A 23,969-nucleotide genomic window follows, 5' to 3' on the forward strand; every position below is an offset into this window, starting at 1 on the left:
CAGTTTCATTCTCTTATATGTAGCTGTCCAGTATTGCCAACACCAGCTGTTGAAGAGGCTGTCATTTCCCCACTGTATATTCATGGCTCCTTTATTGTATATTAATTGACCATATATGCTGGGGTTAATATCTGGACTCTCTATTCTGTTCCACTGGTCTATGGCTCTGTTCTTGTTCCAGTACCAAATTATCTTGATTACTGTGGCTTTGTAGTAGAGCTTGAAGTCAGGGAGAGCAATTCCCTCTGCTTTATTCTTCCTTCTCAGAATTGCCTTGGCTATTTGGGGTCTTCTGTCATTCCATATGAATTTTAGAACGATTTTCTCTAGTTCATAGAGCATGGGATGAGTGTCCATTTACTGGTACCTTCTTTAATTTCTCTTAAGAGTGTCTTGTAGTTTTCAGGGTATAGGTCTTTCACTTCCTTGGTTAGGTTTATTCCTAGGTATTTTATTCTTTTTGATGCAATTGTGAATGGAATTGTTTTCCTGATTTCTCTTTCTGCTAGTTCATCATTAGTGTATAGGAATGCAACAGATTTCTGTGTATTAATTTTATATCCCACAACTTTACTGAATTCAGATATTAGATCTAGTAGTTTTGGAGTGGATTCTTTAGGGTTTTTTTATGTACAATATCATGCCATCTGCAAATAGGGACATTTTAACTTCTTCCTTGCCAATGTGGATGCCTTTTATTTCTTTGTGTTGTCTTATTGCCATGGCTAGGACCTCCAGAACTAGGTTGAAGAAAAGTGGGGAGATTTGGCATCCTTGTCTTGTTCCTGATCTTAAAGGAAAAGCTTTTAGCTTCTTGATGTTAAGTATAATGTTGGCTATGGGTTTGTCATATATGGCCTTTATTATGTTGAGGTACTTGCCCTCTATACCCATTACCCATTTTGGTGATAGTATTGTCATGAATGGATGTTGAATTTTGTTGAATGCTTTTTCATCATCTATGGAGATGAGAATGTGGCTTTTGTCCTTCTTTTTGTTGATGTAGTGGATGTTTTGACAGATTTTCAAATGTTGAACGATCCGTCGGATGAATCCCACTTTATCATGATAGATGATCTTTTTGATGTATTTTTGAATTTGGTTTGCTAATATTTTGTTGAGTATTTTTGCATCTATGTTCATCAGGGATATTGGTCTGTAATTTTCTTTTTCTGTGGTGTCTTTGCTTGGTTTTGGTATTAGAGTGATGTTAGCCTTGTAGAATGAGTTTGGGAGTATTCTCTCCTCTTCTACTTTTTGGAAAACTTTAAGGAGGATCTGTATTACATCTTCACTAAATGTTTGATAAACTTCAGCAGTGGAACCATCTGGTCCAGATGTTTTGTTCTTAGGTAGTTTTTTGATTACCGGTTCAATTTCTTTGCTGGTAATTGGTCTATTCAGATTTTCTGTTTCTTCCTGGGTCAGCCTTGGAAGGTCATATTTTTTTAGAAAGTTGTCCATTTTTTCTAGGTTATCCAGTTTATTACCATATAATTTTTCATAATATTCTCTCATAATTCTTTGTATTTCTGTGTTGTCCATAGTGATTTTTCCTTTCCCATTTCTGATTCTGTTTATCTGTGTAGACTCTCTTTTTTCCTTGATAAGTCTGGCTAGGAGTTTAGTCCATTCAGTGACTCTGTGACTTTTGATTGTTTATTTTCTCAAAGAACCAGCTCCTGCTTTCATTGATTCTTTCTATTGTTTTATTCTTCTCAATTTTATTTATTTCTGCTTTAATCTTTATTATGTCCCTCCTTTTACTGAGTTTAGGCCTCATTTGTTCTTCCTTGTCTAGTTTCATTAATTGTGAGTTAAGACTGTTCATTTGGGATTGCCTGTATTGTACTATATTTCCCTCTTAGCACAGCCTTTGCTGCATCCCACACTGTTTGTGTTGTTGAATTATTGTTTTCATTTGTCTCCATATATTGCTTGATCTCTGTTTTTATTTGGTCATTGATCCATTGATTATTTAGGGTATGTTATTAGCCTCCATGTGTTTGTGGGCTTTTTCATTTCTTTGTGGAATTTATTTCTAGTTTCATACCTTTGTGATCTGAGAAGCTGGTTGGTACAATTTCAATCTTTTTGAATTTACTGAGGTTCTTTTGTGGCCTAGTATATGATCTATTCTTGAAAATGTTCCATGTGCACTTGAGAAGAATGTGTACCCTGTTGCTTTTGGATGGAGTGTTCTGTAGATGTCTGTTAGGTCCATGAGTTCTAATATGTTGTTCAGTGCCTCTGTCTTTTTACTTATTTTCTGTCTGGTTGATCTGTCCTTTGGAGTGAGTGATGTATTGAAGTCTCCTGAAATGAATGCATTGCATTCTATTTCCCCGTTTAATTCTGTTAGTGTTTGTTTCACATATGTAGGTAATCCTGTGTTGGGTGCATAGATATTTGTAATAGTTATATCCTCTTGTTGGACTGCTTCCTTTATCATTATGTAATGTTGTTCTTTTTCTCTTGTTACTTTCTTTGTTTTGAAGTCTATTTTGTCTGATACAAGTACTGCAACTCCTGCTTTTTTCTCCCTATTAGTTGCATGAAATATCTTTTTCCAGCCCTTTACTTTCAGTCTGTTTATGTCTTGGGTTTGAAGTGAGTCTCTTGTAGGCAGCATATAGATGGGTCTTGCTTTTTTATCCATTCAGTGACTCTGTGTCTTTTGATTGGTGCATTCAGACCATTTACATTTAGGGTGATTATTGATAGGTGTGTACTTATTGCCATTGCAGGCTTTAGATTTGTGGTTACCAAATGTTCAAGGGTAATTCCCTTACTATCTAACAGTCTAATTTAACGAACTTTGTATGCTATTAGAAACACAACCTAAAGGTTCTTTTTTTTTCCTCCTTTTTCTTCCTCCTCTATTCTTTGTATGTTATGAATCATATTCTGTACTCTTTGTCTATCCCTTGGGTGACATCTACTTAGCCTTAGAAATACTTCCTTCTATAGGAATCCCTCCAAAATGCACTCTAGAGATGGTTTGTGGGAGTTAAATTCTCTCAGCTTTTGCTTATCTAAGAATTGTTTAATCCCTCCCAAATTTAAATGATAACCTTGCCAGGTATAGTATTCTTGGTTCAAGGCCCTTGTGCTTCATTGCATTAAATATATCATGCCACTCCCTTCTGGCCTATAAGGTTTCTGTTGAGAAGTCTGATGATAGCCTGATGGGTTTTCCTTTGCATGTGATCTTTTTTTCTCTCTCTAGCTGTTTTTAAAAGTCTGTCTTTATCCTTGATCTTTGCCATTTTAATTATTATATGTCTTGATGTTGTCTTCCTTGGGTCCCTTGTGTTGGGAGATCTGTGCACTTCCATGGCTTGAGAGACTATCTCCTTCCCCAGATTGGGGAAGTTTTCAGCAATTACCTCCTCAATGACACTTTCTATCCCTTTTTCTCTCTTCTTCTTCTGGTACCCCTATAATGTGAATATTGTTCCATTTGGATTGGTCACACAGGTCTCTCAATATTCTTTCATTCTTAGAGATCCTTTTTTCTCTCTGTCTCTCAGCTTCTTTGTATTCCTCTTCCCTAATTTCTATTCGATTTACCATCTCTTCTACTACATCTAATTTGCTTTTAAGTCCCTCCATTGTATGTTTCATTTCAGATATGGAATTTCTTAATGATCGAATCTCTGACTTAAATTCGTTTCTGAGTTCTTGAATATTTTTCTGTACTTCCATAAGCATGTTTATAATTTTTATTTTGAACTCTCAGGAAGATTGTTGAGTTCAGTTTCATTTGGCCCTTTTTCTGAAGTTTGTAAGATTTTGGTCTGAACCATGTTTTTTTGACATTTCATATTTCTATGGGTGCCCACTAGTGCCCAGAAGCTTCAGTCTCTGGAGCTGTTCAGCCCCTAGAGTGAGGTTGGGGGCCTTAGGGGAGTGGAGCTGGTGCCTGCGGGGAGGAAAGATCTGTTTCCTGATTCCCGTCTGCCATGCCTGTCTCCAGTGTCAGACAGAGCCCATGGGCCAAGCACACAGGTGTAAGCCTCTGTGCTCTGCATCTCTAGCTGTTGTAGGCAGAGCTTCCCTCTGGCTGGCCTGACGCCAGCACAGTGACTGCAGGTTTGCGAACTGGTGCCTCCAGGCTAGGAGGAAGGCGCAGCAGGCTGTGAGTCACAGAGGGGGGGCCTCAGAGCTGAGTAGGCAGCCAGCAAGTGGAGCACCTGAAGCCCCTCAAAGTTCCCAACCAGGTGGGCAGAGTACACCCAGACAACCTTGTCCAGCTCTCCTTTCTCCCATGCAGCAAGCTCCTTGCAAACCCTGCTCCTTCAGCAGGCCACTCACTGCTAGGAAGCCTCTCAGGCCGCCTGCCTTTCATCTGACACAGAGCAGTCAGATGTGGATCCTCTCCTCCACAAATGGCCAGAATCTCAGTCTCTCAAGCACTCCACCTGTCCAAGCTCCCCAATGTCCAGAGCACCACACAATATAGGTTTCTGCTCCCAAAGCAGACCTCCAGGGCTGGTGTTCAGCAGTCCCAGGCTTCCACCTCCTCCCCAGCTCCGTTTCTCTCTTTCCTGCCAGTGAGTAGGGGAAGGGCCTGGGTCCTGCCTGAGTAAGGCTTTCGTACATTACCCTGTTCTGTGAGGTCTGCTCTGTTCGTGAGGTGTGTGTGCAGTCTGGTTCAGCCTTATTTCTTGTTGCTGTTTTAGGGTTAGTTGTATTAATTAACTATATTTTCATAGTATTTGTGGTTTGGGGAGGAGTTCTCCGTCTCACCTCTCATGCCGCCATCTTGAATCCAAGCAAGCTATTTTTAAAGATGGGAGAATAATTTCTGTATTCTTGTCTCCAGGATTATCTACACACTGTATCTTCTCCTTTTGTACCCCTAAATTGCTTTGGAACTTACTATTGTATTGGTTATTTTCTCAGTTGTAGTTAGCTGGCATTCCTTGGGAAAGTCTAGGAAGCACATCAGTTTTCCTCCATTGATTTGTGACCTGTCTGAGACAGGGACGTTTAAAAAAAATTATGATGTATGCCTTGTACAGAGAGGCATTTGATAAATGTTAATTGAATTAATGGAATTGAATTAAATGTCCAGGCAATGGGTTGGTTCTAATTTGATAGAGGATCAAAAGAACACTCTGTAGCAACATTGTTGAATAGAACTTCTACAATGAAGGAATTGTACTATATCTACACTGTCTAATGTGGTAGCCACAAGCCACATGTGGCTATTGGGTGCTTAAAATGTGTCTAGTGTGACTGAGGAAATTAATATGTAATTGTATTAAATTTGACTAACTTTAAATAGCCATAGCTTTATAGTATTAAGTTTTTCACCAAATAAATTAATTCAAGTCCCCATTTCTAAAACCATTGCCTGAGATACAGGGCTTTTGTGAAAGTCAAGGAACCAGTCCTAGTAATCATAGAAGAGACGTAAAAGAGAATAAAATTACATTACCTTATAAATGGTTTTATGATGATTGTGCATTCAGAGTATCTCAAGTAAAATAAAGTTTTAATAATTACCATGACAAAGATTTATCAAAAATTTAAATGTGTATATCCTTTGAACCTGCAATTCATTTTACAAGGAGTTTCTTCTATTCTGACATGCACTATAGGGCAGATGTACAGGGATAGTCACTGAAGCACTGCTTGTAATAATAAAATAGCAAAAGACAATCTAAAAGTCTATAGGTACAAAGTGGGATTAGTAAACTATAGCTCTGTGACAGGAAGAACAATGGTCCAAGATGTTTACATCCTAATCCCTAGAATCTGTATATATGTGACTTACATGGCAAAAGGGAGTCTCCAGATGTAATTTAGCTAAGTATCTTGAGATGGAAGAGTATCCTGTACTATCCAGTTGGGCCTAATGTAATCACAAGAATCTTGTAAGAGGGAGGCAAGAAGGTCAGAATCAGAGAGAACAAGATGTGATGGCAGACATGGAAATCTGGGTGATACAATTTGTTAAGCTGGGGCCATGGGCCAACGAATGGGGCAGACTCTAGAAGCTGGGAAAAGCACAAACGTGTATTCTGCCTAGAGCCTCCAGAGGCAGTCCTGACAACACCTTGACTTTACCCCAGTGAGGCCCGTTTGGGACTTCTGACCTCCAAAACTGTAAGATAAGAAATCTATGTTATTTTAAGTCACCAAATTTGTGTTAATTTTTTACAGCAGCAATAGGAAAGTAATACAGGTATTTTCATATATAGTGGAATATTGTGCAACCATTAAAAATGAAGCACACCTGTTTTCATATGGACAGATCTCCAAAATATATTATTAAATAAAAAAAATTAAGGTCCAATTCAATTTGTATATAATGGTACCGCTTGGTTACAAAAGATCACGGGCCTATATATTTCTGGAAGGCAAAACAAAAAATTAGTAATAGTGATTACCTCTGGCAAGAGACACTGTGGGGCATGGCCAGTCAGCGTTAGAAGGGATTCTTACCACAGTGTGCAACTCAGAGCTGTAATACATTTTGAGAATTGTAACTTGGTAGAAAAATCCACCTCCAAACTAAATTCTTTGTGGGCCGAGATAAACCACACCAAACCCCATTGGCATTTTGCAGGTGCGTCCCTCTGAGCTTCAGGGAAGAGTAGGTAAATAAGTTCCCTGACACTAGCAATTAGCTTCTGGGTATGAGAACTGCTAATGTGTGCTCCAGAGCAGCCAGACTTGAAGGTCAGATGGAAGTGGAGAGAAAAAGTCCCAAGGTCATGGTGGAAAAAATAGACACTAACTCCATGTGCAGAATTAGACCATTCAGAAAGAAGAAATTGTGCTTCTTTCCCAGAAGTATGGTAGTAAGGAAGTGTCAGAGGGGATTTTAGTTTTGTGAGCCAGGAACCTAGAGCAGGAAATCTAAGTGGTGAGGCTAGAATTAATTAGTAAGTGTGGACTGCAGAAGAAAGGAAACAGTCCACAGCCACTCCTGCAAACTGGTGTAGTTCTCACCCAAGGCAAGCCGACTGCTCTGTCTGAGCCTGCAGGCCTTGCTCTCAGCAGGGGCTACGCTACATTCCCCTCTCTGCAGTCAGGCACTGCCCTTCACCCAGTGGCTCACAAGACAGGAGGGAGTCTCACTGGGGGATCATGGGAGTTAGCTCTGGGAAAGGGAAAGGGATGGCTTTTCAGTTTAGGTTTGAAGGGTAGAGAAAAAACTTGTAAAGCCCAAGGTCAGTTTGGGGAGTAGTGATGACCCCTGGCCCCTGGGATTCAGGGCTTCTTGAAGCATAAGAGAAAAGGGCAGGAGCCAGCCCCCAGGCCCTCAGAAGCACACAAAACACAACTACTTAACATGTGAATCATTTAATCTTTCTAAATCTTGATTTGTTTATCTGTAACATGGGAATGAGTAATGGTACCTCTGTGGTGAGGGTTAACAGAGGTTGTCACTGTGCTTGACAAACACCATGGCACTCACATCATTTATTATGTTACTCACTTAGTACACCATTAGCTCCCTTAATATCTGCTACGGCCTTGTGTGACAGGCTCATTAAGTCCCATTTAACAGATGGAGAAACTGAGGTACAGAACACTGAAGCAGCTTGTCATGGTTATCCAGAAATGCAGCAGCAGAGCAGAACTTACTGCAGGCAATTTGGCATTATAGGTTCTGTGCTTAACCGCTAAGCATACACCTCTTGAGGTAATTAGAAAACAAAAACAAAAACAGTATCTGTGGCTGTTATGATAACTTGTGCAGGGTAAGGTACAGTTATTTATTCCTATCTTGCAGATAAATAAACTGAAGTTTAGGAGGATTAAATCATTCAAATGTTAACTAGCTATTCTTTTGTAACCTGATGTGTGGGGCTCAGGTATCCGCACCAAAGGCATGAAGACAAATGTCACCAGGCCACCTGCTTCACTGGCAGCTCCCGAAGGACTGTGAGAGCTGGTGGGAGTCAGGCAGGAGGGACATCCTACTCATGTCTAAAGAGAGGGCAGTCCCTACTGTAGGGACTCCTACTCATGTCTAGAGAGAGTCAGCCTAAGGTGCCCGGTGCTGCCAGGACTCCCTGCCCATGTCCCAGGGTGGAGGAGAGCCGGGTGGGCATGGTGTGGCTCCAGAGCCAGGGCCACAGCAGAGTGGTAATGTCATGGGCCCTTTGAAAGCCACAGCACTGTCCAGGTGAGGCTGCCAGGAGCAGATGGTGACACTGGCAGGAATGGAAGCAGTTATAGGTCCCTCAGCAATCCCTTGTCTGGTTTGGGTCAGAAGGGGGAGACTGTGGGAGGTGGGACACAGAATATGAGCTTCATTCCTCATTAGCACTTTGCCTGTATACCTGGCATGGTGGTCTGGGTAAACACCTGCTATAGCTTTCACTGATACCTGTGACACAGTAAGATGGCTCTTTGAGTTAAATGTAGTTTGAAAAGCTGGCTTCAGCTCACTTCAGAAATCACAGGAGAGTGACAAGTTTAAGGCTACACCATTGCCAAAATGACTGTAGTACTAAGGGAAATAGCTTGGGTAATTAATTTAATAACTGAAGAACATAGAAAATGTTCTTGTTTTGGAAAGGGGCTCATTTATTTGCCATGCTAGTAGGTCAGACTTGCTTATGTTTGAACTCATTTCTTTCTTCTCTTTTTCTCTTCCTGCCTTAATCTTGAGTTTGCTTTAGAGTTGTGCATCTATAGACTCCTTTTCGGAAGTTATACTTTACAAAAATGTTTCAGTATGAAGTTGACCTATTTTGGTTTCTATCAACATTTTCTACTGGAATATACTTTATTTTTATTCATCAAATGATAACTTGGGGAAAAAATGCAGGGGATAGAAGGAGGGATAGAGACTGAGTGGGAATGATGCCTGGCACAGTGGTCATTTCTGTTGCTCCTCTCACAGCTGCAGGGACATTCTCACTGGTGGTGGTGTTGGGCTGGGTGTGTGGCCAGAACACCATCCCTAGTCCAAGACCAAGTGGGAAAAGGCAGATGCAGTAAGAAGGTGTCATAGGCTGATTATAGAATATTTTACACCTACCAGATGATCTTGACATTTAGATTCAGGGTCCTGATTAAATAGGGAGGCCTACAAGATTCAGTGAACAGTCAGGAGGAAGTCTCATATTTGTTCCAACATTTTGCCATGGATCTTTCCTTGCTGCCGTGACAACAGGCCGAGAGCTCGCTCTGTTATGGTAACTCTCAGACCTCGGCCTTTGATTCTATCATGTGGAATTTGCAATACTCTCTTGGAGTAGGACTTGCCCTGCTGCCCAGTCCCTGGTTTCATAGTGGGTAATTCAGCTTGCTCATTCTCTAAGGCTAATCTTTTATGATCCAGGCCAGGGAACCTGAAAGAATTGTACCTATCTCTGAGATATGTCTTCTGTTCAAAGACATGTTGAATAAATCAAATGGAGGATTATACTCAATGAGTATTTAGAATGCCAGAATTGCATTCAACTGTAAGTAATAGAAACCTCAGACACCAGTAGTTTAAATAGGAAAGGAATTAATTTTCTTACAAAATGAGAATTCCACAAGTTGTCAGTTCAGGGCTGATGTGGTAGATTCAGGACATCATCTTAGAATGTGGTCCTTATCCTTATGTTCACAGATAGCTGCTGGAGCTCCAGCTATCACATCATGCACTTGGAAGCAGAAAGGAAGAAGGGGCCAACTGGTGCCCAGCAGTTGAGTCAGAATGGTATTTCATTTATTATTTTCTTAATTAAAGTACCATAGATATAGATTCTTATGATGGTTTCAAATGCACAACACAGTGGTTCAGCTTTCACCCATATTATCAAGTCCTCAGCCCCTCCATTACAGTCACTCTCAATGTAGTAAGATGTCATTAATTGACATCATAGAGTCAGTAATTGTATTCTCCATGCTGTACTACTGTCCTTGTGACCTCCCTATATTATGATTGTGAATTATAGTGCCCCTTAAGCCCCTTCTTCCTCTCTACCCACCCTCTCCAAACCCTCCCCTTTGGTAACCACTAGTCCTTTCTCAGTGTCTTTTGAGTCCATTGCTATTCTGTTCCTTCTGTTTTTCTCTGTTTTTATACTTCACAAATTAGTGAAACCATTCTGTGTTTGTCTCTTTCTGCCTGGATTATTTCATTGAGCATAATACCCTCTAGCTCCATCCATGTTGTTGCAAATGGCAGGGTTTCTTTTCTTTTTTATGGCTGAATAATATCCCATTGTGTATATGTACCACATCTTCTTTATCTATTCATCTACTGATGGACACTTAGGTTGCTTCCATTTCTTGGCTATTGTAATAGTGCTGTGATAAACATAGGGGTGCATATGTCTTTTTGAATCAGGGATCTTGATTTATTTGGGTAAATTCCTAGGAGTGGAATTACTGGGTCAAATGATGTTTCTATTTTGACTGTTTTGAGGGACCTCCTTAGTGCTTTCCACAATGGTTGAACCAATTTATATTCCCAGCAACAGTGTGGGAGGGTTCGTCTTTCTCCACATCCTCCCCAACATTTGTTGTTTCTTGTCTTTTGGGTAGTAGCCATCCTAAATGGTGTGAGGTGATATCTCCTTGTGGTTTTAATTTGCATTTCCCTGATGATGCACGATGTGCAGCATCTTTTCATGTGTCTGTTGGCCATCTGTATTTCTTGTTTGGAGAAGTGTCTGTTTAGGTCCTCTGCCCATTTTTTAAAGTATGGCTTTTAAGAAGCTTTGACAGAAGGTCCATACAACGACTTTCACTTACATCTCAACAGCCAAAACTTAGTAATATGGCTGCCTCTACCTGCAAGGGAGCCTGAAAAATACTGAGTTTAATCAGGACACATTGCTTCCCTTCACAAAAATCTGTTACTAAGTAGCAATGTTACTAAGTAGACATTGAATAGGCACGTAGGAGTCCATCACAAATGCCCCTGAATGGATGAACATGTGAGGTACTGAAAATGACCAAGTGTAATGTAACAGCAGGAACAGGCCTAAAGAAGAAGCCAGAATTTCTGGAGGTCTATTCAATAGCTTCCAAAGGCTGCTGATAATATTGACAGATAATGATATCACTAATCCAGCATATACGACACGCCTACACAGTAAGAGGCAAATGACATTGTAATTGGGAACAAAGAAATCGATTCATGGGGTTGCCACCCCCTACTTCAAGGATGGAATGCATGAAAGGTGACATGTAGAAATAAATTAGGTACTGTTTGAATAAATATGCAGAGTTTTACCAGTTTGGTCATTTGTTTTTTAGTAAATACATTTTTAAATGAGAACATTTTGTCAGTTAAATTTCTATCAACTCTCTCCACCATTTTCAAGTAAATCCTTCGTAAATCCTTCGTGCGTAATAAGCTGGTGTCACTAGTTAACCGAGTCTGATGTAATGAATTTTTTAGATAATGGAAACATTCTTTTAAGCAACAATGAACAAAAAATTGCCAAGTATTACTGGAGATCTTATGAAATCTTACTTCCTGTTTCATCAACACTTATTGAATAATGTAATGGAACATTTTTGACTGGCTGCTACTTTTGTAGAAAACCTTTCTCACCATTTCTCACCCCTTCACCACCTCCCGCTCTCCCACACATACACCTTGCACATACCACACATTCCTCCCCAACACTGCTGTATATAAGGAAGGGAAATTCTGATGGAGTGCTGAGGTATTCCTTTTTCCTGGGGCATGATTTAGAATCAGCAGGTACTCAGATGCTTGGAATACACTTGTACTTTTTATAACTTATTGAAATGTATTTACCTCTAAGTCATCACCTCAAATTGTTACGCTTCTTGAATTCTTATGCTTTGTTCACCTTTTTTGGTATATCTCAGTCTAGCAACAGCCTTTTAATTTGCTATTTGTAAACTGCTGCGCTCTGGTAAAACCAGAACACCTCATTGATTAGCCTGTGGACAAAGTAAAAGTAAAAAGCTCAGGGAGCTCTCAAACATTCATGGCGTGTATGTACATTGGTCAGCCCACTTTGGAAAATGGTTTGGCAGCATCTACTAAAATTGCACATATGCATAATCATGGACCATATTCATGTCCATTAATATAGGACACAGCTTTATGCATACCCTGTGCTAGGTAGGACTTGCTCCAGCCTTCCTTCCCCTATACCAGCTCAGGCCTTATTGTTGATACCCTTCTCCTATGGTGTCCCTCCCCTCAGCTTGTCTTAGGCAGCCTGCCTTAGCCCATTCGAGGCGTGTCCATGACTGGGAACCTCAGTGGGGAAGATCAGGAAACTTGAGCAGTTTCCCTCAGTAAGCTACACCGTGTGACGTTCCCACACCTTCTCCAGAAACCTTCAAATTCTGTACCATTTAGGATGACTTCACCATCAGTATCTACCACTATAAGCCCAACACAAACTGGCTCAGACAATAAAAGGGAGTCATTGGCTCCTGTAACTGTAAAGACCAATGTAGTCTTGAGACACAGTTCTATCAGAGATACAGTTCAGTTTCTCTAAAATCTCTCAACTATGTGTTCTGCCAGGTTGGTTTTGTCCTCAGACAGAAGTCTCTCATGGTCATAAGATATCTGCCACCATCAACTGGGCTACGTGCTTCCTCGTTCAAGTCAGCACAAGAGAGCAGGCCTCTATCCAGATGACTGCTGAACAATAACTCCAAGTTAAGTTCTGAGGAGAACTTCCGGGCAGTGCCCACCTCCTGAACCAGTCATTTTGGCAGCAAGACCCCATCTATAGAGTTGAAGCCCCAAGCCCTAGTCAAGCAAATGAAACAAGCAAACACAAACAACTCCTCCTGCTGGAATAATGGGTGCTTACTCTTACTGCATCTACAGGACTAAAAGGATTCACTCAGGTGGCTCATCCCAGAACAGAGAGGGTATGCTCCGAAGTGCTGTCTTAGAAATAGCGATGGTTGGCAATTTTAAATGCCAACTTCCCTCCTAAAACACAAAGTTCTGCCTCACTGCTGTACCAGACTGTAACACCCACCCACCTCTCCAAGAAATCTAAGGGCATTTGGTGAGGAGAGGTGACCACACACCATAGCATCTGCAGACCTGGATTCAGAGATGATAATAGTAATGCCCATCTTTGATGGGCATTTTGTAGTTCCCACTGTGTTTCCGCATTGCAGCATCTCATTTCATCCCCAGGAGCTGGGTAGGGTCTGTACTGTTATATCCAATTTATAGATAAGGAAATCTCAGAGAGTTTGAGCAACAGACTTAGCCAAGGTTAACAGCTTGTAAGTGGCAGTCACCTAGCATTGGGATATAGGTCTTTTTGATGCTGAACTTTTTGTAGGGACCTTTACTCTGATTTAGCCTTTGGACCAGAGTACAGAGTAAGAAAGATGTTAATTTGATTGTGGTTCAAAGGGATGGGAGACTGGGTAGGGGTTGTCTGAAAGAAGGATCTGCTGCAGGACTTGGAGAGAACATGAGAGAGAAGATAGAAAGATCTTCTTAACCTTTGCTTCTGCCCTTTTGCTGGTTTTCTTTCTCAATTTCCTAATTTGCTAACTGTGTTTCTTTCTCAAATTCTCTTCTCTGGTGCAACTTTCTCAAACATAATACCAGTTTCCATGCCCAGGCCCCATTCAAGAATCAGTCCTGAAAAGGAAGAGGGGTGGTGAACAAGGTGGAGAAAGATGGAGGGGTGCATAAGATTGGAAAGAGTAAGAATGGGGGTGCTGGAAGAAAGTGTAAAGAGAAAGAAACTGGCATCATGAGTTGGCTAGGACACCAAAGATTAACTGTAATCTAAAATGTTAGGTTATTATATACATTTTTAAAGAGAACTAATGTATTCAAGCCAGTATGACTTTGAACTGCAGACCCAAGGGTGGAGACACTCTAAGATTGGAAAGGCCATATCTACCAACCAAAGGGTTTTGTCAATAATTTTAAAGTATAACTGGAGACTGGTCAGGCACTTGAGAACATTATCTTTGTATACAGCACTTGTTTTAGATATATTTGGAGTACTCACATACTCAGCTTGTTGAAAATTAATTTTCTTAAGACTCTGATCTGCATTGGAATATGGAAGGAAACTGAGAATTATGAAGTTTTAGAGCCTGGAAAAAATCCTTGCCAACTATTTCTTCCCTCTGATGTGACCATTACCTGGGCAGCTCTGACATTATCTTAGGGATCTGTTTAATGGGCAAAGGGTCCTTTTTGAATTATTTGCACCAAGAATTAGATTTCATTTAACTTCACTGTGGTGAGAAATTTGGCAGAGTAATTCATCTGAATACTGTTGTGACAGTAAGAGTAATCTAATTTTTGTACTACGGCACGGAAGGAAAAACAGGTTGCAAACTGGTTGTTCACAGGCCACATGTGGTCTGCAGATGGGACTTGTGTGCCTTCCAGTGTTGAGGAGAACAGTTCTCCTCAGATCACCACCGGTCCTCACTATCCACACAGTGCGCACATGTGCACTCACACACTGCCACCATCTTCCATTGCTTTCCATCCTGGCCCTTAAGCCTTCTGAGTTTTCTGAGCCTGGGGCCTCTAAGATTAAAAAAGTCATTAAATACAGGAAGAAAGAACCATTTATGTTGGCAAAGCATAGTGAGATGAAAATTATAAAAAGGTAAATTTAGTTCTAAAACAATAGGGAGAACTCCTTCCTGAAGGAATTACTGGAATCTAGGTCCATTTTCTGAAAAGCCTCTACATGGGTCCAGCTCTGAGAAGGGACTGAGTGGCAGAGCCCTTTGAGATGGCCTTCAGCAGGGTTGTTTGTTCTATGGCTCCAGGAACTAAAACTACAGCAGAAGATGTGATTATGTCAAACAACTGGCTGAAAAGCAGCAATGATTAGAGTAGTTCCATAGACAGGAGACAAAGACAAAGACCAGGACAAACAAAAAGAGTCACTTTTCCACATGATAGGTGATGCCTGTGTTTCCCACTGCACCACAAAGTCAACAGAAGGAAGGTACAAAATGAAGGGGAGGTCAGGGACCCAATGAGGAGCAAAATAAGGATCTTTCAAAAGTCTTGCTTCCCTCTAAAGTTCAATTTAAGAATATTTAGGCAACAGCAATGAAAGGAACTTCCAAAAGAAGAGGGAAGGGAAAAAACAAGCCAAGAGCCTCAATGCCTGATGGAGGCGCCCAGCTCTTTCTGTAATCAGTTACCTATCCTGCCCCTCAGTGCCCTCACCTAAGCACGTTTGGCAGTGCTTCTCCCCCTCAGCGTTAGTGTCTGCAGTGTACATGAACATACTCCTGTCTTTTACCAGGAGCCTGACTTCAACCCCCAGGTTCTAGGAGAAAGAAGGAAAATGATCCATAACACCCAAATTCAAGTATGGATATTATGTTAAGAGCAAGAACTCTAGAGTCAGATGGACTTGAACTCAAATCCTAGTTTTGGCACTTATTAGCTTTATGGACCTCAGTAAGTTAACTTACTTCCCTGGGTCTTATTTTTTCTCCTCAATAATATGGACATAATGTATTTATGGATCTTATAGGATTTAAAAACTTAACCCATGTTAACACATCTAGTCCAATGCCTGACATAATAGTAGGCACTCAATGAACAGTGGTAATTGTTATTTAAAATAATCATCTCAATGAGCTTGAACATCTGTGAAAGGGAAAGGTATCCTGGTCAGTCAAATAAAAGGAGAGCTAGTGTCAGATCTCATGTCATGGCTGAATGCCTCCCTGCTTATCTCTGTCCAGTTGAATGGCTTTGTCTATATCAGCAGAGACTAAGAAACTAATGAGACAAGCATTTCATAAGTGCCTGTTAGGGGCACAGGGCAGCGACACTGTACTGGACCCAAAAGAGGTCTCATCAAAGGTTGGGCCATAATCATGGAAAGGTATAACTGTTACTATCTATCCAAGCTGAAAAATGATTGAAGATGAAAATAACAAATTGTTAGAGATTGCTTCAGCATTGAAAACGGAGATCTTAGTGCACTGCCTTATCACAGTGCAGAGCTATACTCCCATACAGCTTTTATTGAGCAAAATGTGCAGTCACAATGAAAGATTGTCTCCTTTCTCAAGGACACTAGGATTGATGGCCTCAAAGGTGGAATGCATTCACCCCAGGCTGGGGGCCAGATAATACTGTGGGATGTGGGAAGAAGACATTAGACCTTCCATTTCTGTTTCTAAAAAGCCACCTTCTTAAAGTATCTGACTTATTTTATAATATGCCTACTATATTTGAATAGCAGTGCTTGCATATAGTTTATAAATAAAAATAAAAATATTCATGGGATCGAGGCTTACATTTTTTAATTGATGGGGTTCTTGATTAAGAACTGGTCTAGAGGAGAAGGAAGACCAAATAAGCCAACATTCAAGATCTAATGCACAGGGAGCTTGGCTGGAACACAGATGATAAGCATGTACTTCAACAGGGAAGGAAAAAGAAGCAGGATGCAGGGAAGGCTTCCTAGAGGAGGTGACAGGCTGAGCTGCTAAGGTATGTTTGGTGAGGGGAGAAGGGAAGAGGGAAGGCTGTTTCAGGCAGGCTAAACAACACATGGAAAGTCAAGGTATACAGTGAATGGATTTTGAAAACTAAAATAATTTGCTCCAATTTGAAGTGTCAGTGTATGTGAGGGAACTGCAGGAGGTCGGGCCAGAAGGCTTATACTGAGATCCAATCATGAAGCCCATTGAAAAGGAAGCTTATTCTGATGGTGAAGGTTGGTGCTGAGGGGGATTCCAGCAGAAGAGAGGTCATGGATGGTGTTCCCAACTTGACCTTCTAGCTGCCTCTGTTGACAGTTATCTGGGTCCTAGAGGAAAAGGATTTCAATAGTGGGAGCTGATGGACCCTCAAAAAAGGGGCTTTTGAAGGGAGAGAAAATGTTCAACACTGGCATTGCTGTGTGAGCATCAGTTATGCCTAAGGACGCATCTCTGGGCTAAAAGGCTCTTTTTCGAGCAGTGTTGCCTTAGTGAACCCATTACAATCAACAGCAACAAGAGTTATCCCCTGATTGAGCTCAAGTTGAAAAGGAGGAAAATGGCAGACACCAGAGCCACAAAGGGGACAGCATGTGGAGTCTACTGAGCTGCCCCGGCAGACTCTAAAAACCATCACAGGAGGGCCTTGCAAAGTCTTTGGTGTTTCTTCATGTAAGGAGAGATTGTACTTGTCTTATTCAAATTGTATCCCTCATATCTTGCCCAGTGGGACAGGCTACAGGGTTGCACAAATCCTGGGGCCACTGTCCATACAGTTTCCTGGATCAGTAACACTGAGTTGTGCCATAGGAGACTTGCATAGATGTTCAGTCCAGATATGTTGAAGGAACAAATGAAATACTGATTGGTTGGCTGCTCTTATGACCTTACTTAAACCTCACTGGGCTGGCCAAATCCCAGCAGATTTGGGTCTAGAGCTATTAGCTGGGTGGCAGTGTGGCAGATTGCAGAAGCAGAAGCAGAATAAATCTGGGATGGTCGGTTAGAACTGTAGTCCTTGGCTGGGTATTTCACACGTTAGTTCTGGAGAAATCCTGTAAGGAACTGGAAATAAAATGCCATAGCTATGCATGTAGTCAGTAAGGCAGAAGCAGCCAGGCAGAGAGCTAAGGGGCAATGCCCATGAGGACTGGTCACTGGTGGTATCCAACTAGAGAACCCCTGTTACTCTTCCTCAGGCCAACACTTAATTCTAGGTAGAATGAGACTGGGGACCAAAACCAGAATTATTCTCCAAAGAACAGATAAGACTGATTCATTTCTGAGCTGGAATAAAATCAGTACAAAGAATTTGAAGATGTGGTTGCATAAAAATTAAACAAGAAAATCTGGAATAGATGTTGGCCTCCTTGGAAGAAGGTAGGCCCTAATTTAAGTATCTGGTCAAGGCAAAGGTTGTGGGTGGCAAGAGCTAGGGAGCATCAGACATTCTTATAAGTGGCCATAGACTGGCATGAGCTGAATAAGACCTGGATTCCTGATCTGCTGTCTCTATACTGGTAGCAGTAGAAGGAATACCTCAAGAACACAAGAGCCAGTTTACATGTAGTAAATTGAAAAGAAACTTAAGAAGGACCTGGGGAGTGACCCAGAAAACCTGAGAAAGCAGGTTGAAGTTGAAGGCAGTATGGAAAGTTAAATTCAAAACAGAATCCAGTGTTCATACACATCCTCTCATAGTGCTAACAGATGTCCATGCAGGGCACAGGAAGTGCACGGTTTTGATTACAGTGTATCTCTAAATTAACTGAGTCCTGTATGTGGAAGCCAGACAATTTCACAAAGCAGAATCCCTTTATGGTTTTGATTGGCTCCATAAGACCAATGTATTCACACTTTCCTGACAGTTGCCCCCCCCAATCAGCAATGGACATGCTGGATTTTAAGAGACTGCTCCTGGATCCCAAATCATTTGTAATGCTAAACAGCAAGCTAAGGAGCCACTATATTTCCATTCTTTGTCTGGGCCTACATGTTGGGAGGCACAGTGCCCTGGGGAGAGGCAAATGGTTTCCAAGAAAAGGGTCTAAAACCCAGAGAATGCTTGTACTCCACAGCCACTATCAGATCCTTCTGTCTCTACAGTGGTCTCTCACTGTCCCTTTTCTTTGAAACATTTTTACTCTCCATATCAGGCAGACAGGCATGTTTTTTGTAGGTATAGCGGTATACCAGCCATCACTATTCTCTTTGATAGAATAGGTTGAAGTGTTTGTTCTATATATTTCTATAGCCTGCTATTGACTTTTTCTGAAGGGAGACCATTGAAAAAACATTTTAAAATAAAAGTACATAATGGTAAGCATACCATACTAAAGGATTTTTTTTAAAGTTTGCCTTTGGTTACTATCTCTGTCCTTTTATTGTCTTTTGATGCCTTACTGAATGTACTACAAATGCAGAGAGGAAACAGGAGGGCTGTGTGTACCTGAGAAGTTACTCCATGCTTCTGGCTTCAGTTTACCAAATCTTCAAAATCAGTGGGTATGATTGTCAGAGTATCTTCCAGATCTAGAAGACCATGATTATGTATCCAATATAAAGACCAGAAAGGCCTAGCATGTGCATAATTTTTTAAAAAATCATATGACCACAATGTCATATAAACGGAGCTTCAGTTTATGCATGAAGACTTGGTAGTGGGTTATTTCATGCAAAATAAACTGAGTCTTTATAAAATACTAATAATTGCTCAAGATAAAGAAAAAATTTAAATCTTAAAATCTTTATTCATTAAAAAAATTATTTCGGCTTGTTTCATTTAAAAACTTCTATGTATTTAATTTGGCCTATCAACATTTTATTTTTAGGAATACTGAAACTGATAGTAGGTAGTGGAGACTTAGGCATTTGTGAAATCCAGTTCCCTTACTTCCTTCATTTTTGACCTACACATTTGTGGCACTATCTCTGTACTCTCTTGCCTGAACTACCTCTGTTCCTCTCCACACTCTCTCTGGAGCCAGTAATTCCACATAGCTTTTCCTCTGGAAGACAGCGTTGCAACTTCTCCAAAGCTCTCAGTGCTTCCTAGATGCTGCGTGGTGGGGGGTGCCTATCACTTATCTCTAGGGGGAAGCTGCTTTGGCACCATTTGGCGTGAAGTTTTTGCATTACATTTCCCTGTCCTGTTGCGTGTGTGTCTGCCAGATATTCTGCCTGCTCTCAGCTGAAGGCCTTGGGCTGGGCAGCTGAACACACTGCACTGTTGCCAAAATTCTAATTCAAGGTCTAGAATTCTAACTCCTGCTCTTTAGACCCTTGTCTGGCCCAAGCTCCAGTCTCTCCCACCAGCCGGGTCTCTGGTTCATTATCAGGCCACCCTGGCCCTGCCCCCATGCCCAAATGGGCCCAGGAAATCATTCTTGGCACCAAACTGAACTTCAGCAACACAATGCCATGGGTGAGGGAGTGTATCATTCCTATTTGCTGTGACTGTCAGATTGTAAAACTTTTTGTGGTGCCTTTACTCTAAATACTCAATGAAAAGCCTTAACAATCCTGTTATTAGAAATGAATATGGTTTATGGAAAGGGAAATATATTTCTCTTATGTAGCTGCAGCAGAGGGTAAGTGAAACTTGTTCTTAGTAAAAATGCTAAATGCAGCATATGTGCATTAATTTAAAAAATGTACTTTTGGATCATAAACTGATAATGTGTAGTGTTTCTTAGGCACTAAAAGTGCCTTTTGAGGGAACACACACTTCACAGGTAAAAACATGAGTGCAATCGGGGTGGCAGTGGGGACAGAGATAATTGATTCTTAGCAAAAATGCTGGTTTTCTGGTAAGCTATCAAATTTAACTCAAATGCATAAGTGGTCAACATTATGGTTTAAAGGCTTACAGGATGGTGTAATCTTGACTGACTGGAGGAATCTCTTCTCTTTTGAATGAAGAATAAATTTGTTTTTATTTATTGACCCTTAACCCTATTTTCACTCCTTGCCTTAACCAATGCACAGTCCTTTCTGCTGAGGCAGTCTTCTTGCTCCCACGGAGACAGATGGGCTCATTTCCAGACCTGAAAAATGGGGCAGTGAGGTGCTGTAATTTGGGGAAATGAAATCATTTTAGTTTTTGTTTTCCCAAAAAAACCAGGGAGCATAACAAACGTGCTACATATGTAAAACATAGGCAAATGCACTTGACAATCTTTCTCTTTTGAAATTTAAGTAAAGCTAAGACTGACTTCTGGCCTAGAGGGAAACTTCATTAAAATCAATTACTTAGTACAAACCTCCAGAGAACAGTGTTTTTCTTTTCTTTTTAAAGAAGGTTTAAAGGTGCACACAATTACCTTTCCTGGGTCCCCTGTGAATGTGTCACACCTAGGCAGATGGCCAAGTGCAAACAAATGTCCCTGAGAGGGGCCTGGGTAACTCCCCGAGTTCTCATCCCTGCGTGCATGTGTAATTAATGCAAGTGTATGTATCAAGACTGGAATACACACAACCAAGGAGGCTCCAAAGCGATTGCAACCGTTACCAACTGTGTAAGGCAGGCCGAGTGAGAGAAAGTTGGTGGCAGGCGCTCCCAGGTGAGGCCTCGGTCCAGGAGCAGAGGCTGGGGCCGCACAGCTGCCGCCACACGCCCTGGTCCCTCCTCCCAGATGCGACGGCCTCCCCCCCCACCCTCCCCCCGCCGCCGCCGCCGCCGCCTCCGCCTCCCCTCGGCCTCCCGGTCTCTCCCCGCTCTCCTCGCATCGCTCTCGCCCCCTCTCCCTCCGTCCCGTCCTCTCCGCTCCCCTCACCCCGCCTCTCTCCCCCTCCTCCGGCCCCTCCTCTCCTCACCCCACCCTCCCTCCCTTCCTCCGCCCGCTGGCCCGGCGCTCGCAGTGCCGACTCCAGGGGGGCTCTCGATGTAGCACCATGACAGGCATCGCCGCCGCCTCCTTCTTCTCCAATACCTGCCGATTCGGGGGCTGCGGGCTCCACTTCCCCACCCTGGCCGACCTCATCGAGCACATCGAGGACAACCACATCGGTAAATGGCCTGGGGATGAGTGGGGGTGCCCGGTGCGCGGAAACTCTTGCCCAGGCGAGAACCCCAGAATGTCCAGGGGTGGCCAGGAGGGAGGAAGGCGGCGGCGGGGCGGGGAGGCTGTGTAAAAGCCCGGGGCGTGGGGGTGGCGGGATGCGGCGGCGCGAGGTGCTGAGGTGGGGGCGGTTGCAGGGTGTGGGTGGGGGAGGGGGGCGCCCCGAGGTGCGGCGGGCCGGTAGGCTGGCTGGGGGAGTCCGGGGGCGCGCGCGCCGGCTGCTAAGTGGTGGGAGTGGGGGTGCGCCGCGGCGGGGGCGGTAGGGGGCGGCACCGGGCGTAGGGAGATGCGGCGGCGGCCGGGCCGCCGGGGGACGGGGCGCCGAGCGGAGGGCGCGGCGGGGTCGAGCGGCAGGCCGGAGGGCCGGCGCTGGTCAGGGGCGCAGAGTTAGTTGGCGCCGGTGGTCCGAGCGGCTCAAGGCGCCGGGGGCGGCGGGGGGCGGGCGCTGCACGCCGCCCGCCGCTTCCGCCCGGGCTCGAGCTGTCAGGGCTCGGCGGCGGCTGCAGCCGCTGGGAGGAGGGTGGGGGGAGCGGGGGTGGCTCCACCGCGGCAGCCATTCCGCTTCCTCCTCCCGCCGTCGCCGCCACTGCGTCCTGTCAGCGCCGGTTGCTAGGTGTGGTGCGTCGGGAGGGGGCGGGAGCCGGCGGCCACGGGCCGAGCACTGGGCGCTCGCCTTCTCCCCCGGCGGCGGTAGAGCTCGCCCAGCCAAGCCGGAGACGCTGGCCCTGGGGCCCTTCTCCCCCGCCCCTGTCCCGGCCTGGCGCGGACGCCGGGGCGCTGCGGACTGAGGTCCCGGGTGCTCCCGCAGGCCGCGCCCAGCACCCGAGCCCGGCTGCCCCGAAGGCCGCTGCGTCTGAGTCCTCTGGAGAGCAGTCCCCAGAGGCTCGCGGCCAGGCGTTCAGTGTGTCCCGGCTCTGAGCTATGCTTTTCAAAGGGTTCTAGGCCCGAGGTGCTCTGGACGCGCCCGGGATCCGCTGCGGCAGCGTGCGCAGCGCCCCGGGCGTGGGGGGACTCTGGCGGTGGGGGAGGGAGCGCCTCGCCGGGCAGCTGCTATCCCTTCCTGCCCAGGACCCCTGAGTCTTTCAACAAGTCCTTTAATTCGCTGAAGTCCTTGCATACATTTACATGCTCTTGTCCTGAGCTCCTGCGCGGGGCATGGGTTGGGTTCATCTGGCTCAGGCCAGCCAGCCACCTGCGAGAGGTGTGGCCGGTACCCGCGAGCTGTCCCTAAGTGTGTGGAAGGTGAAGGGACCTCATGATGCCCCGGTGTGGCTGTCTACTCTAGAGAACCTGTAAATTGCCCTAGAAAGTCATTTCCAAATGAATGCTATAGATTCAGCCATGTGGATGCAGCTCACGTTTCTACGAAGTTGAAAGAATAAATCACGACTGCTGTGTATTTATGCACGAATAAAATGAGGCCCGGCCTTATTCTCCTTTGCTTAGTATAATGCTATCTTTTTGCACACAGTGGGTTTTTAATCACTGAATGCCAGTTTAGAATGTTTCATGGGGCATCCAAAATGGGAAGTAGTCATTGAAAATGTCTACAGACTGTCTTTCAAAAGGTAATCCTGATGAGTAAAATTGTCCAGGTTTTGAAACTTAAAGTTTTAAGACATCTGTCTAATAGCTTCTGCCATCTCCTCTGATAAGAGTGTAACAGAAGAGCTAGGCAAGGTTTGGTAGTCTTTAAAGCAGGAGTTTAATGGGGTAACAGAGTTGCTGATTCATATCACGATTGAATAATCATAACTGAAGGTGCTTAAAGAATTTTTCATGATGGATAGTTCAAAGTAATACTAAAACACGAGTAATATAAAGTTTCAATAGAAATTTTGTTCAAGCTCCTTCCCTTTCAATGATAAATAGAAAATAATAAATGGAAATAAACATAAATAATATTTCCTGACCTAAGTATGTCTGCATATTCCATTCACTCTCACTAACAGTTATTTCAGGATAAGCTATAGTTAATGTAAGGTAGCAGAAATCATTTTCCTACATTGTCTGCCTACTTGGACTACCTAGTTAAAAGGAAATATAAATTATATTTATTGAAATGTGTTAAAGATGGTTATCCTCCTTGATAATTTAGTTTCTAATCAGATGATTTAAAAGTAACTTGGTGAATCCAAAGAGTTTTTTAAGTTTGCAGAAATTGTCTTTGGTGTTGTGCAAATATTTTAGGAGGGTTAAGGGTTCCATAAATTTTCTAAAACTCAACTTTTAAGTAATGGTTATTCCCAAAGGGCTAGTGTTTTTTTCTCACTGAAAAATATTGAAAAATTACATTTATAACAATAGTTGTGGCTAGGCAAACTGTGTGGCCAAGTTAACAGTGATTATGCTTTGGAATTAGTTTGAAACCGGCAAACTTTATGGAAGGTACGTGCTAAAATAAACACTTGAAATTCTCAAGATGGAGACAAACCTCAACTACTATGTACCTCAGCTGAGGAGAAGCCCCTTACTTTCAAAGACAGCCCC

General features: G+C 43.1%; 1 protein-coding gene and 1 long non-coding RNA gene across 2 annotated transcripts in view; one reads left to right on the forward strand and one right to left on the reverse strand.

Annotated features, from left to right (window-relative positions):
- LOC140849886 (uncharacterized) overlaps positions 1-21,485 on the reverse strand; it is a 56,160-nt gene extending 34,675 nt beyond the window's left edge. Inside the window, exons 1-2 of the long non-coding RNA XR_012132236.1 lie at positions 21,351-21,485; positions 20,391-20,465 (exon numbers count right to left, since the gene is read on the reverse strand). This is a non-coding gene — a long non-coding RNA (uncharacterized lncRNA). The remainder of the gene's footprint in view (positions 1-20,390; positions 20,466-21,350) is intronic.
- The window catches only part of JAZF1 (JAZF zinc finger 1), a 354,562-nt gene continuing 351,792 nt past the window's right edge, over positions 21,200-23,969 (forward strand). Inside the window, exon 1 of the mRNA XM_037027521.2 lies at positions 21,200-21,427. Within this exon, the coding sequence (XP_036883416.1) occupies positions 21,313-21,427 (115 nt within the window). The 5' untranslated portion in view covers positions 21,200-21,312. The remainder of the gene's footprint in view (positions 21,428-23,969) is intronic.

Source organism: Manis javanica, chromosome 6 (genome assembly GCF_040802235.1).
Source record: "Manis javanica isolate MJ-LG chromosome 6, MJ_LKY, whole genome shotgun sequence".
In the NCBI taxonomy this organism is placed as follows: domain Eukaryota; kingdom Metazoa; phylum Chordata; class Mammalia; order Pholidota; family Manidae; genus Manis; species Manis javanica.